A 14047-nucleotide genomic window follows, 5' to 3' on the forward strand; every position below is an offset into this window, starting at 1 on the left:
CCCGGTGCGGCTCGGCCGCCATGGACCTGCACATTCTGGAGCACCGGGTGCGGGTGCTGAGCCTGGCCCGCCGCGGGCTCTGGCTTTACACCCACCCGCTGCTCAAGCTGCTCTTCCTCCCCCAGCGCTGCAAGTACCGGCCTTCCTCCTCCTCCTCCAGCTTCCCTCTCCCCCCCCTCCTCCCCCGCTCCATTCCCGGTGCTCGGCCCCGGCGGGCGGCGGTGCTGGGATGGGCAGCACCGGTTTCTTCTTCAGGTGCAAATTCTTCAGCTTGACGGAGACCCCCGAGGACTACACCATCATGCTGGATGAGGAAGGCTTCAAAGGTACCGAGCGGTGGCTTCCAGGTCGCTCCTAGGGTGGGCTGGCACTGCAGACACGAGTTGTGCCCGTTCTCAGTTGGTTTCTCCAGGCTTGGGCCGCAGGGAACGAGTCCTGAGGCTGCAGCGAGGCTCCTCCAGCCCTGCCCATCCCCGGGGCTCCCCGGCTGCTGAGCACCCAACCCCGCGGCGCCTGCACCGGGGATGTCCCAGCTTGCCCGTCCCAGGCTTCCTGCACCCCAACAATCCCTTCCCAGGGCAGGGCTGCTCCTCTGCTGGCCCCCGCTGGGAGAACGGGGAGCCCGGGGACAACCCAAAGCCTGGCTGCTCCAGGCAGGAGACAGGACCCTGCTGGGATGCCCATGGGCACCACCCCACCTCGCTGTTGCTACCCCTATCCCCCACCATCGTGCCCTTGGCCATCTTCATCCTTCTAGCCTGGGCCAACCAGTCCTGTGCCCACCTAGGGTGGTGCTGGTGCTGTGCCTGCAACCAAGGACCAGATATTTGAGGTGTCCTGGCTTGTGTTTGAGCCCGTTCAGGCCCATCCCTCTCCCCCAAAGGTGTCATGTGGTGACATGTCCACTGCTGGTGACATGTCCACACGCAGGCCTGGCCGCCGGTGCTTCTGGAGGTACTGGCCCAACAGGCTGTGCTGGAGGGGTTGTATCCTGCCCTGCTTCCCACACCCAAACCTTCCTGGCCTGGCTGCAGGACCCACAGCTTCTCCCCTTGGCCCTGCCCCAAGGAGCAAGGGTCAGCCCAGCCTGGGGCACTGGGTAGCCGGAGCAGTTCCCACCTCTCCTTGGCTGGGGGAAGGGGCTCTGGGGGCCAAGTTCTGCCCCCACCCCGAGTTGTTCCCCACATATTGTTTTATTTAAGGGCCTACAGACAAATATTCCCCAATCCCGAAGGGGAAGGCAGGAAGTGCTGAACAATGGTCCTTGCGAGCCGGCAGCCCCACTGTGCCCTCTGTGCCCCCCCCCTCGGGGCTGGGGGGCTGCCAACCTCTCCCTGCTGCAGGGCTGGGGGGCAGGGGATGGTCCCCTGGCTGGGGAGAGCTTCATCCCCCGCTCCTCTCTTGGGAGTCCAAATTAAACCCTGGGGTGGGTGACACAGGGACAGCGAAGTCTGTCCGCCCCCCCTCCGCCTAGCCCAGGGTGGTGTTGAAAAGCCATTAAGTGTGTCCGGGTCCCTGTGTCCCCATCTGTGTCCCGCCCCGGCCCTGGGCCGGAGCCGAGGCCATTCTGGTGCTTCCTGCTCAAGAATGGGTGCTGGGAACACCCGGGATCCAGCCCTGCTCCCTTCCTGCCCCGAGCCCAGCTTCAGGAGGGGGTGCAGAGCCCATCCCGCCATGGGGACCCCATCATGGGGACCCCGTTCCCCCACTGGTGCCAGACCTTTCCCTGGGATGACCTCCCCACTGCCACTGGTGTGATGAGTTTGGTTTCTCAGCTGGGACACGGGGTGCTTGCCCAAGGGGCTGGGTGCTTCTGGGAGGGTGTCACCCACGGGGAGCAGTGTGGAGCCCCTCCTGAGTGCCTCCCCCCCACACACACACACATTGTCCTTTCCAGGGAGCTCTGTGGGGGGGACAGTGACGGGGGGATGCCCTGGGGTGTCTTGGCAGTGCCACCCCTCTCCTGGCAGGAGGGTGGGTGGACACCCAAGCACAGCCTCTGTCATACCCACCAGCCAGCACCCCTTCCCTGCCAACAAAAACCACTTTTTGGGAGCCCTATCCCCCTAGATGAGGTGTCAGGAGGTTCTGGCACCGCAGGGTGGCCCTTCCCTTGTCCCCTCTGGTGCCCCATGTTCCCCCACCCTGAGCATCCCCAGTGCTGGGTTGGAGACTGCTGGGGAGGTTGGAGGGGGATAGAGGATGAGCCCCAGGGCCCTGGCAGTGCCACTTTTGGGGTGCAGTGCCTCACACCCCCTTGCTGCCACCCCAGGGTGCTGGTGTGTGGATGAGAGACATGTCCCAGGCTTGTGGGGGAGGGGGTGTCATAGCCTTGTCCCCCCTCATCCCTATGGCCAAATTGAGGCCATCTCAGTGCCTGGAACAGCTGAGCCCTGTTGGGCTCATTCTACTTGTGGATGGGGCTGGTCAGGGCCCCAAAAAAGTCTCTCCAGCCCCATGCCACAGTTCATCTCCCACGGGACAGTGTGACACGTGGCTCTTGAGCCCTGTGGCATTGCCCCGGGAGGGGGGCTCTGTGCCTCAGTTTCCCCTCACCCTCCGCAGAGCTGCCTCCCTCCGAGTTCCTGCAGGTGGCAGATTCCACCTGGTTGGTGCTCAGCGTGGTCTCCAACGGGCGGGCACCCTCGGGATCTCAGGCCACCGGTGTCACCAAGATCGCCAGGTCGGTCATCGCGCCGCTGGCCGAGCACCACGTCTCCGTGCTGATGCTCTCCACCTACCAGACCGACTTCATCCTGGTGAGCCGGGACGGGGACACCCGCTCCCGATGTCCCCTGCTGGTGGCAGGGGGTGGTGGCGGGGGAAGAAGCGGGGCCTGATCCTGTCCCTGCGCTGGGCAGGTGCGGGAGCGGGACCTGCCGGTGGTGATCCACACGCTGGCCGGGGAGTTCGACATCTACAAGGAGGAGAGCGGGGAATGTGTCCCTGTCACCTGCGATGACGTCAGCAACGGCTTCCTCAAGCCCAAACCAGGTGGGTGACACCCTGCCCCCAGGGCCACCCTGTCCTCAGGGCCACCCGACCCGCACCGGGATGCTCCAGCTCTCATCGCGGTACCTACATCCTTGGGGACCGTCCTCGGGGGGTCACCCCCTCTGCAACCTGCTGGATGCAGAGGCTGTGGCTGCGGTGGCCACGGGGTGGCACTGCGGGACTGTCCCCAAGCTGTTCCCATGTCCCCTTTGCCAGCTGCCAGCCCCACGCTGCATCCCGTGCAGAGCCCCCAGACCCGGTTCTGTGTCCTGACGGTGGCCCCTGACACGCTGCCCTCCATTGCCACCATGCTCATCGACGTCCTCTTCTACTCCCACAGGTGGGTCCTAGGGACACGGTGACACCTCCTCACCCAGTGCCACCTGAACCACAGTGACATGTCCCCCTTCCTTGCTCCCAGTGGCTTTTCAAGCTCTGGGTGTGTTTTACAAACTGGTTTTGTCTCCCCCCAGCACGTTTGTCTCCTCCCCAGCACGTGGGAGGGGGGGAAGGGGGGCAGATGGGACCCCTGAGGTGACCCAGGGGACTTTGAGGTGACACCACACACACACACAACCCCTGTTACAGCAAAGCTCAGGGAGGGGGTTGCAAGAGGATGGGAGCGGTGCCAGAAAGCTCCTAAGGGGGACATCCCAGGGGACAGGGGGTGATGTCCCCTCTGGTGGGACCAAGAGGTGCTTTGGGACTGACTTGAAATCTGGTGTCACCCTGTCCTGTGTGTGTCTGGCACCTACTGTCACACTATCCTGTCACCCCCTGTCCCCCATCTTGGGGGCTACAGACTCTAGGGGTAGGTAGCACCCTCCACACCCCAACACCACCCTCCAACATGCCCAGTGCCACCACCCAGCCCCTGTTCTCCCAGTTTTGGGGGGCTGTGACCCCTGTGTACCCCTCCCTCCCAACAGCCCCCCCCGGGAGGCTGGTGCCAGCAGCCAGGACCTCAACTCCAGCACGTTCTTTGCCTTCTCTCTCATCGAGGGCTACATCTCCATCGTGATGGATGCCGAAACCCAGAAGCGGTGGGTACCTTCTGTCCCTCTGTCCTTCTGTCCATCTCCAGGGATGGGGGGTGGGCTCACATTCACCCTCCCCCCCCTCTCCCAGCTTCCCCAGTGACCTCCTCCTGACCAGCTCCTCGGGGGAGCTCTGGCGGATGGTGCGGATCGGGGGGCAGCCCCTGGGCTTTGGTGAGCATCCCCCTTCCCCTCTGCTACCCCATCCCCGTGCTTGGGGGAGTACGTGGGTCGTTGCTCACTCCAGGTTTTTCTGGGGGGGGGTCCCTCCTCCTCTCCAACCCCTCCCAGACGAGTGCGGCATCGTGGCGCAGATCGCGGAGCCGCTGGCGGCTGCCGATATCTCCGCCTACTACATCAGCACCTTCAACTTCGATCACGCCTTGGTGAGGACCTCGCCACTGCCCCCTCCCCCCCCCAGAGGGTCACCTCCCCGCCCAATGACCCCCTCGTTGTCCCCTTCCCGGCAGGTCCCTGAGGATGGCATCGCCGAGGTCATCCAGCTGCTGCAGCAGCGCCAGGACGGGGGCAGATAGTGGCTGGCCAGCTGTCCCCGCCCCTAGTGGCCCAGCGCGGTGGCACGGTGGGGTCCCTCCTTGTCCTCTCCTCCCTCCCGCTGCCACATTTGTTGGTTTTTAATTGAAGCCCTTCCCCCACCCGCTGTGGGGCAGAGCTCCCTGCCTGCTGGGGACGCGGGGGTATGGTGGCTTTAAGGACCCAGTGGCCTCATGGTGGTGGGACAATGTCCTGTGGGAGGAGGGCAGTCCCCACCCTGTCACCCATTGTCCCCAGGCTGGGGACTTGGGAGGAGAGTGGGTGTCCCCAGGGGCTTACTGGGCAGGGGGGATGTACCTGAAAGCCATGATGTACCACCAAAATGAGGGTGGGGGGGATAGGACATGTCCCCATGGGTGTGTGGTCCCCCTGGGTAGGGTGGCTGTGATGCTCTGGGACACCTCTGGGGAGACAAAAGCATCCGTGGAGCTTGGGATCCCCCCCAAAACCCCCATGGCAGTGATTAGGGGGGGGAGGGGGCTGAGGTTCAGCCCCAGCCCTGTGTCCCCTCCAGGGTGGCCTCGTGTCCCCTGGCTGGGCTGTCACTTGCTGTAGGGGGATGATAGTGCTGTATTTTCACCTAATTTTTAATAAGTCAATAAAAGTTCAATTATTTTTCTTTCCATGTAGCCTCTTGCCCTGGGGGTTGGGGGGGAGGGCCAGAGCTGGTCCCCAGAGTGGTGGCACTGGATGTGAGGGGGGATGTGGCACTGCCTGTGTCCTCTCCCCAGAAGGTGACCAGGTCATTTTGGGTTGAAACAGGGCTGAAGCCTGCAACCCTCAGACAGTCCCGGGGGAAACGGAGGCACAGGCTTCAACCTCCCCCCCACCCCAGTTTCTACCCCCCAGTTTCTACCCCCACAGTCTGGGGGAAACACAAAGGTGGCTGCACCCAGCCAGGGGCTGTGACGTGGTGTAGAGCAGGAAACCTCCGCCGGGTTTGTCCCTCACTGTCCCCCCCCTCTCCCATGCATTGGGTGGGGGGTGCCAGGGTCCAACCTGCGTCAGCTCCTGCCTTTGGGTTCCCACCATCTCCCCGGGTGCTCTTCTTCCTGTCTTGCTCTCTTGTCCCCGGTCATGGGATGTTGGTGACGTGCGCCCAAGCGATGAAGAAATTGCCGCCAGCCCATGCGGTCACCGGTGCTATTTTTGTCCCCATGGGGTATTGCACAGTCCTCTGCCACCAGGGTGGCATCTTCTCTGCCTGGCCCTATCACCCAGAGGTGACGGTGACAGTGCTGGACAAGGCCACCTGTGGTCCTGTGGGGGGTCTGAGAGGGGTTGTGTGCTCTGCCTGGGGGGTCCTGCACTCCCAGTGGGTACCCAGGGGTCTTGCTGTGGCATCAGATGAGCTGGAGGGCCCAAAGGGTCAGGGGAGGGTGGAGGGGGGAGGGAGGGGAGGGAGGGAGGGAGGGAGGGAGGGAGGGAGGGAGGGAGGGAGGGATGTTCCTCTGTGTAGGTGGGTGGGTGGATGGATGATTGGACAGACAAATGGAAGGATGGATGAGTGGGATAGGTGGAGATCTGGATGGACAGATGGAGGAGAGGGATCGATGGGTGGATGGATGGACATGCACACAGATAGGAGGTTGGATGGATGGATGGATGGATGGTTAATTTTGTGGATGATAGGTTGATGGATGGATGGATGGGCAGATAAGTAGGTGGATGGATGGATGGATGGATGGACGGGTAGACACATCCTAACTGTTCAGGTAGACAGATGGACAAGCAGGTGTGGAGCAAGAAGAATATTCTCCTGGCTCATCCACTGCTGTCACCTCTGCTGGGGGGACACCTCAAGGAGGAGAAAGGCAGCACCAACCCTGCTCCCACCACAAGGAGTCCCATGGGTGGTGGGGCAGCTGAGGAGGGGACATTTAGGGAAAAGAAAACATTTTCTGCTTCTGGGAAGTGAGTCACAGCCGCAGGCCTTCCGCCCCACAGGAGACGTTATTTCTGGGTTGTCCCCCCTCTTCCCCACCCAGTCTGGGGGTGGGGCAGCTCCCTGGGTTCCCACCAGCACCTTCTTGTGGTCAGCCCAGAAATCAAGCAGCTCAAAAAAACCAAAGATGATAAAATAAATTCCTTTTTATGGAATCAAAAAGCCACTGGTGGTGATGAGCTCTCTCCATCGGGATGAGGGACCTGCAGGGGACCTATGGGGACAAAGGGCTCTGTCCTGGCCTGCACCAGCCATGCCAGGGCCCCACAGGGACACAGTGCCAGCCGGGCTCTCCATTGTGGTGTTGCACAAGCTGCAGGTGGCAGTGAGGAACAGCTCTGCCCACACCCCTGCCCTCTGCCCCATGGCCACCTTTGGGCAACCCCAGGACCCCACGTGGGGCCCAGCTCCACAATGGGTGGTTGTGTTTCTTCCCTGGGTGGGTGCTGTGGGCAGGACAGGCTGAGCTCTGCCACCCTGTGTGTCCTCCTTGGCCAGCACCCCAAGGTGTCACCCAGGGGGTGGGTGTCACCCATCACCGTGGCTGGGTGCAGGCACCAGCCAGGCCAGGATACTCCTTCCTGGGATGGTTCCTTCCTGGATGGCTCCTTCCAGCTCCCATGGTTGGACTCGGGATGGGAAGCACCCTGTGATGGGACATGGGTGTCCCTGCCTGTCCCTTGGCCATAGGTGCCACAGCCCCATGGCTGCCACCACTGCCACGCTCTCTTGTGTTCTGGGTCGGAGGCAGTTGAGGACATTTTTGGTTCAACAGGGACCCTTTCCAGGGATGCTGGGATGCACGGATCCAGGAGGCTCCATGGGACAACAGGCTCCCCAGGTTGGATCTGCTGCACCCAGGGTGGTCCATGGGACAACAGGGTCTGAGAACTGGACATGATGTGTATAGAAGGCTCCATGGCACATTGGGATCCCAAGGCTGGAGCTGCTGCATCCAGGAGGCTCCATGGGACAATGGGCTCCAGGGGTGGACCTGCTGGACCCAGGAGGTTCCATGGGACATGGGACTCCCAAGGCTGGACCTGCTTGGACTCCCTCGAGGAACTGACTCGAAGAACAACCCCCTGGGCCACCCCGGCATAATTTCCTCCCGCCGGGCCATCTGACTCCTCTCATTGGCCCCGGGGCCACCTCTTGCCTGCTGGCTTGCTGGCCCATTGGGCGCGGGTGCCCCCCGTGGTGGCGGGGGCGAATGGATCCCTTTAAAAAGGAGAGCTTCCCCCTCGCCCCGGCAGTAAGGAAGTGGCTCAGGCGCCGAAAAAACACCGCGGGTCCGGGCCATGCGGCGAGACGGGTGGCTCCCGGGAGTGCTGGGAGGTAGGTGTCCTCTGGTGTCCCCTGGTGTCCCCTTGGTGTCCTCTGGTGTCTGTCCCCCAGCCACCCCCCAGCTCCTCCCAAGCTGGGGGCAGTGAAGTGGCAGCAAGGGTTCAGGCGGTGCCACCACAGATGGTGTCACTGAGGCTGCCCCTGCTGTGGTTGGTGTCCCGTCCCAAGGGTGCTGGCGGGGCACAGGGACATCTCCCTGCTTCTGCTGTGGGGTGGGGGGCAGCGGGTGGGCTCCTGGAGGGGCAGGAGGGGACAGGCTTTGGGGTCAGTTCGATGGTGGAGGGTCAGGGGTCAGCAGCCCTCCAAGCCCAGATGGCACTGCCAAGGCCAGCCTGCTGTGAGTGGCAGCACCCGAGGGGCAGGATGCAGGATTGTCACCTCTGTCCCCTCTGCAGTGACAGGGCCACCAGGGGAAGGTGCTGGGGCAACCACGAGTTGGGCTGCTTGATGCCATCTTCATCCTCCTCCTAACTATGTCCCCAGCACAGGGGCTGGCTTATCCCTACAGCAGGACCAGGGACTTTGTCATGGGGGGGACACAAGCCTGGCACACAGGAAGGGTCTCACCTCCAGGTCTGACACCAGGGTGATGGGCAAGTGGGGCCAAGCTCTTTCCACCGTGCCTGTCACCCTGGTCACCTTCCCTCCTCTTCCTCTCCAGCTGTCACCAAAGGGCTCCTCATCCTCTGGGCAGTACCGGGTCAGGGGGGGCGTCCCCTGCAGCCCCCCACCCTGCAGCAGGTCCAGGCACTGGTGAGACACATGGCTGAGGATGCTCAGGAGCTCTTCACCTTCTACGTGAGTCCCCTTCCCCAGGACACAGGATGGCTCCTGTCCCCTCCACAGGGGGACACTAGGCTGGGGTGATGGGGGTCCCCGTGCTGCTCCTTTCCCTGACCTCTTGCCCTTATCTCCTCGCAGGAGAAGGACCAAGGCTTGGCCATCGGCCACCTCTGCCGCACCAACCGCCCACCCGAGTGGCTGCGGGGACCCTCCCTGGGGACCCGAGGACTGAGGGGACTGAGAGGGACCATGACTCACATGGCCCAGGCACTGCAGGACATCACCCGGCACCAGCGCGACCTCAACCCTCCCGGTGCCGAAATCCTGCGCCGCTTGGCCAGCGCCCACCTGAAGGTCCGGGGGCTCCTCAACAATCTGGAGGGGCTCTACCCAGCTCCCAGCCCCCAGCCCACCCGCCGCCTTCCACCCAGCCCCACAGCACCCACCAAGGTCTTCCGGCAGAAGCTGGAGGGATGCCGGATCCTCTGGAGCTATTCCCGCTTCTTGGTCAAGCTCAATGCCCTGCTGGAGACCAGGAGGATCCGGGCACACCGGGAGAGGCAGAGAGCTCACCAGGGCTCACGGATGCCCACAGGCTCCTAGTGTTGCTGGAGCTATCTCCATCTCCATCTCCGTCTCCGTCTCCATCTCCATCTCTGTCTCCATCATCTCCATCATCCCCAGCATCTCCAGCACCTCCACCATCTCCACCACTCCATCCCCATCACCCCCCTCACCTCCATCATCCCCATCATCTCCACCATCTCCACCATCTCCATCTCCATCATCTCTGTCTCCATCATCCATCCTATCCCTATCAGCTCCATCTCCATCATCTCCATCCCATCCCCAGGACAGGGATGCTCCATCAGGACACACCACAGACTCTCAGGTTCACCCAGGTGAGGACACAAGCACTCTGGAAGCGGGATCATCATTTCCCGTGGGGATCAAGCTGTCCTTGTGCCACCACTCAGCTGCAGGACAGCCCTGGAACCTGCCCCACGTTTTGCATCGCTGGTGCCAGAGAGAGCTGTGTGCTTGGGTGTCCCCTGGATGCCCAGTGCTGTGGGATGGAGCTGTCCCCAAGCCCTGTTGGACTTTCCAGTGATTCAATGGGTCGGGTGACCCGGCCTGACTAAGCTCACCCAGCACCAGCCACATTGCCCACACCAGGGAGTGACACCAGCAGTGTCACCCCCTGCCTGCCCTCTGCCAGGTTTGCTGACCCCAGAGAGCATCTGGGACCACAATCCTGCAAGCTTGGTGTCCCCATGAGCTTGGTGTCCCTGCACACTCCACGTCCCTCCAAAGCTCAATGTCCCTGTGCTTGTGTCCTCATCCCTGCACACTCAGTGGTCCCTTCCCTGTCCTCTCAGTGTCCCCATGTGCTTGGTGTCCCTACGCACTGTCCCCGGGCTCACCCTCGGTGACCTCAGGCTCTGGGAATCCCCCTGTATCCTCAGAGACCCCACGGTCATCCCTCCACACTCGCTGTCCCTCTATCCTCGGTGTCCCCAAGCCCCTGGGAACACCACAGCCCTGCCTGGGCCACCGCACTGTGACGATGGGTGGTGGCACCCATCCTCTCCCCTCTAATTTATACATTAATATTTGTGTGAGTTTTGTATTTATTGAATCTTGGGGTTAATTTAAGACGTCCCTGAAGTGGGAAGAAATATTTAAGGACATGTTTTTAATATATACAGAAATATCTATTTTTATGGCAATTTTTTTTTTTTTGTATCGTGTTGAACTCTGAAGGTCCCAAATGTTTATTTATGGTGGGGGGTTGGGACCTTGGGAAAGGGGCTCCTGTCCCCCCCACTGGCTCCAGCCTCCCCCTCCCTATTTTTATATAAAGAAATAAAATGTTGACCTCGGCCTGTGGGCCGCTGAGCACTTGTGTCCCTGTGTCCCCAAGGTCCAGTGCCTGGGTGGGTGTCCCTGTGTCCAGATATTGGTGTGTTCCTCTGTCCCAGTGGCCCTGTGGCACTATGTCCAGATGTCCCAGACATGCTGTAGCTGGGTGCCCCTGTGTCCAGATGTCCCAGTGTCCCGTTGTCCCTGCTTCCCAGTGACCCTGTGTCCTGTGTTTGGGTGTCCCTCTGTCTGGGTGTCTGTGGGTCAGATTTTGGTGGCCCTACTGCACTATTGTCCTCACCAGGACATGTGACAAGGTGTGATGTGGTGGGATGGGACCTTGCCTGGTGTGGCACGGTGCAGGACGTGTCACCATAAGATGTGGCCCATGGCACACAGTGGATGTGGCACACGCCATGGCACATGGGCTGGCACTGGCCACCCCTCTGTGCCACATGTCGCACATGTGTGTGCCTCTGTCCCTGCTGTGGCCACAGGCAGCCAAGCAGAGCCACACGGCCCTGCCGAGGCCACCGTGGGGACCGGGCCACCCCGCTGCCACCTCTCCTGCTGAGTCAAAAATCCTAAGACCGGGTCATGTGTCCCCGTGGAGTCACTCGTTCCCCACCGTGTGCCCCTGCCTGCCGGGACACTGCTACCACACTGCCACCTGACTCAGTCCTGGGGACCATCGCCACCGGGACGCTGCTGCTGGCACCTGCTGCCCCTTGGGGACTATCGGGATGGCGACGATGTCACCATGAAGCAGGACAGACTGGTGGGTGACCGTCACCGTGACAGTGCCACCGCTCACCAGCTGCCAACCCCCTGCTCCCTGCATGGGCTCTGGAGGGGAGGGTGCAGGTATGTGACACCCCCCTGGGAGTGGCATGGAAGGGTGGGGGGGACAATCCCCAAATAGGGGCTGCACACCCCTGAGTGTCACCGGGGGGTTGCTGTCACTTCTGTCATTCCCGTGGGTGATGTCCCTCGCTGCAGGGCCACCCAGGGGACCCCAGTGCCCAGCCCTGGGGAAAAGCCACCCCAGGGTGGGGACATCTTTTGGGCACTGTCCTCAAGGGTGCTTGTTCACCCCACCATGGCCCGGTTGGGGTGGGAGCAGTGGGACACCCATGGAAGGGCACTGGGGAGGACACAGGGACTGGGAGGGGGACAACCCATCCAAGGGAACATCGTCCCCACTGGTCCCTCCCTGAGGAGGGGACACGGGGGACACACACTTTGCTCACCCCTTCCTCAGCCCCCCCCCGACACGGGGTGTGGTGTCCCCCAACCCATGGACCACCCGGCGGCTGCGGTGAGAGTGACATCGGGGTGTGTGTCCCCCAGCATGGGGACAGGGACACAGCAGGGAGTTTGGGATGGGGGGGGTGAGGGAAATTATGGGATGAGGAGGGGACAGGTAGAGATAATAATGGGATGGACAGGAAGGAGAGGCTCTGGGATAGGGAGAGGGGAGGTCTGGCATGGGGGGGCAGGGTGGTGGGTGGGAATGGGGCAATGCTGGGTGGGGAAGGGGCAGTTCTGGGTGGGAATGGGGCGGGAGGGGTAATTATGGGATGGGGAGTGTCTGGTGCTGGGCTGGGGCAGCAGGGGGCAGCATGGGGACAGGGATGGGGCAGGAGGGGACCGGGATAGGATGGATGGGATGGGATGGGATGGGATGGGATGGGATGGGATGGGATGGGATGGGGTGAGGGAGGCAGCTATGGAAGGAAAAGAGCAGCAGCATGACAGCAGTGGCTTTAGGACATCCCAGCCTTGTCCCCATATCCTTGGCCAGGCTGCCAGTGGGGATGGCAGGCAGCAGTGTCCCACCAAGCAGAGCCACTGCCTCCTGCCTAGCCTCTGCCCTGCTCCACTCCTGGGGTCTCCAAACCGAGGTCACCTCACTGCACCCCACCAGCTCCCATCCCACTGTTCCCCCCAACCAAACCCTCAAGGTCCCTCCTTGGGACCCCCCCGGACCTCCCACCCGTGCCACGACCTCACCATGCCCTGCATTGTCCCCTGGTGCCACCCACCCGGGAGCCACACGGGGTCATTCCCACCATCCAGGCTCTTGGGAAAGGGATCACCACCCTTGCCTGGAGCAGGGACACCGTTTTCCTGCCAGAGCATCCCCCCCTGCAGAAGGGAGCCCTCATTTCACCCCCCCACTTCCCTAGAAAATCGATTATAAATGAACCCCCAAACCTTGCCCAGCTCCTGGCACCAACCTAGCTCTGGACTGGGATGTTCTGGGGCAGAAAATGGCCATAAAAATGGCAAACCCACCCCAGTCCCAGCACAGGACCTGCTCGAGGATGTGCCCCTAATTTAGAAACACCAATTCCCCAGCTAATTAAGTGCCACCAGGCCAGCAGCCACCCTCTGCTCCATGCTGAGGTGCACCCCAACAATCCAGGTGTGACACTGGGGGTGTGGGACAGGGCTTGTCGTGTCCGTTTCCAGGACGGAAACCCCCCCCCCCAGCTTTTTGCCACCCCCATCCCAGCTGGCTGCCTGGTGTTCCAGTAAGGCCAGACTGGGCTGTGGCTGTCAGGGTGGGTGACTGATCCCCGTGGGAAAACTGAGGCAGGGAGCACAGAGGAATCCTCATGTCCCCCCTCAACCTGTCACCCCCTGCTATGGAGGGGGATGGGGGGCACAGCTGGGGTCCCAGTGGCTCTTGCATCACTGTCCCTCCTTGCCTGTCCCCTCGGTGGGTTCAGCTGCCAGCAGCACAACCAGGGCACAAACTTGCTAAACCTGATTTAAAAAAAAAAAAGTTCCATCTGGGGCCGTGGCCCTGGTGAGGAGGAAAAAAAAGAAAAGAAAAAAACCACTACACAAGAAAAAACAGCAACAACAACAACAAACCCCCCTTTTAACCTGTTTTTCACCCAAATCAGGGTGCGCACATCCTCTCTCCCACGAGACAAATCCCCTGCCCCCCCCTCCACTTCCACCCAAGGAGCTGCCCACCCCCCGGAGGGTGTTTGTCCCCACAGATCTCTGAGCACCTCACCAAGGGGCCAGCACCCCCCTGCCTGCACCCGGCCGGAGGAAGGGTTAACCCTGGAGAAGGGGACCGAGGGGGTGGGGGGGAGGGGGCCGGTCCAGCCTCTCCCCCTGGGTGGGTTTGTCCTTTTTCCCCGAGAAAACCCACCTTGGTTTTTAATATTTTCACTAAAGGGACGAGCCACCAGCGGGCCGGGGGACACTGCGGCTACCGCGGTTGTCACCCCAGCACTGCCACCTCGCACTTTTTGAACCTTTCTAACCCCCCCCCCCCCCCCAAAAAAAAAAAAAGAAAAAGATTAAAAAAAAAAAAAAAGAGATAAAAAAACCCCAACCCGAATTTTACATATATTTAAAAAAAAAAAATTTATTTTTATCCCTTTTTTTCCCCCTCCACATTCTTCTTTCATTGAGAGCTCCGTCAGCCGGCGGGGAAGCCCCGGCCCGGGGAGGGGGGGACTCGGGGGTGAAAGTGCTTGCGGCATCGTGACTCACGGCG

At 61.7% G+C, this 14047-nt stretch overlaps 2 protein-coding genes across 3 annotated transcripts; both read left to right on the plus strand.

Annotated features, from left to right (window-relative positions):
* On the plus strand, positions 1-5016 carry CASTOR1 (cytosolic arginine sensor for mTORC1 subunit 1). The gene is made up of 9 exons (XM_030460725.1): positions 1-133; positions 256-326; positions 2566-2759; positions 2862-2994; positions 3211-3334; positions 3924-4037; positions 4123-4205; positions 4323-4417; positions 4502-5016. The coding sequence occupies exons 1-9, from the start codon at positions 21-23 to the stop codon at positions 4565-4567; spliced, it is 993 nt and encodes a 330-aa protein (XP_030316585.1). The 5' UTR covers positions 1-20; the 3' UTR covers positions 4568-5016.
* A 2781-nt stretch (positions 5017-7797) lies between these two features.
* On the plus strand, positions 7798-9338 carry OSM (oncostatin M). 2 transcript variants are annotated; one of them, XM_030460715.1, is made up of 3 exons: positions 7798-7869; positions 8540-8676; positions 8800-9338. In XM_030460715.1, the coding sequence occupies exons 1-3, from the start codon at positions 7833-7835 to the stop codon at positions 9262-9264; spliced, it is 639 nt and encodes a 212-aa protein (XP_030316575.1). In that variant the 5' UTR covers positions 7798-7832; the 3' UTR covers positions 9265-9338. The 2 variants fall into 2 exon arrangements, with proteins under 2 accessions (XP_030316575.1, XP_030316576.1); XM_030460716.1 differs by having other exon boundaries at positions 8540-8631.
* Positions 9339-14047: the final 4709 nt, after the last annotated feature.

The sequence above is a fragment of the Calypte anna genome, chromosome 15 (assembly GCF_003957555.1).
Source record: "Calypte anna isolate BGI_N300 chromosome 15, bCalAnn1_v1.p, whole genome shotgun sequence".
In the NCBI taxonomy this organism is placed as follows: Eukaryota; Metazoa; Chordata; class Aves; order Apodiformes; family Trochilidae; genus Calypte; species Calypte anna.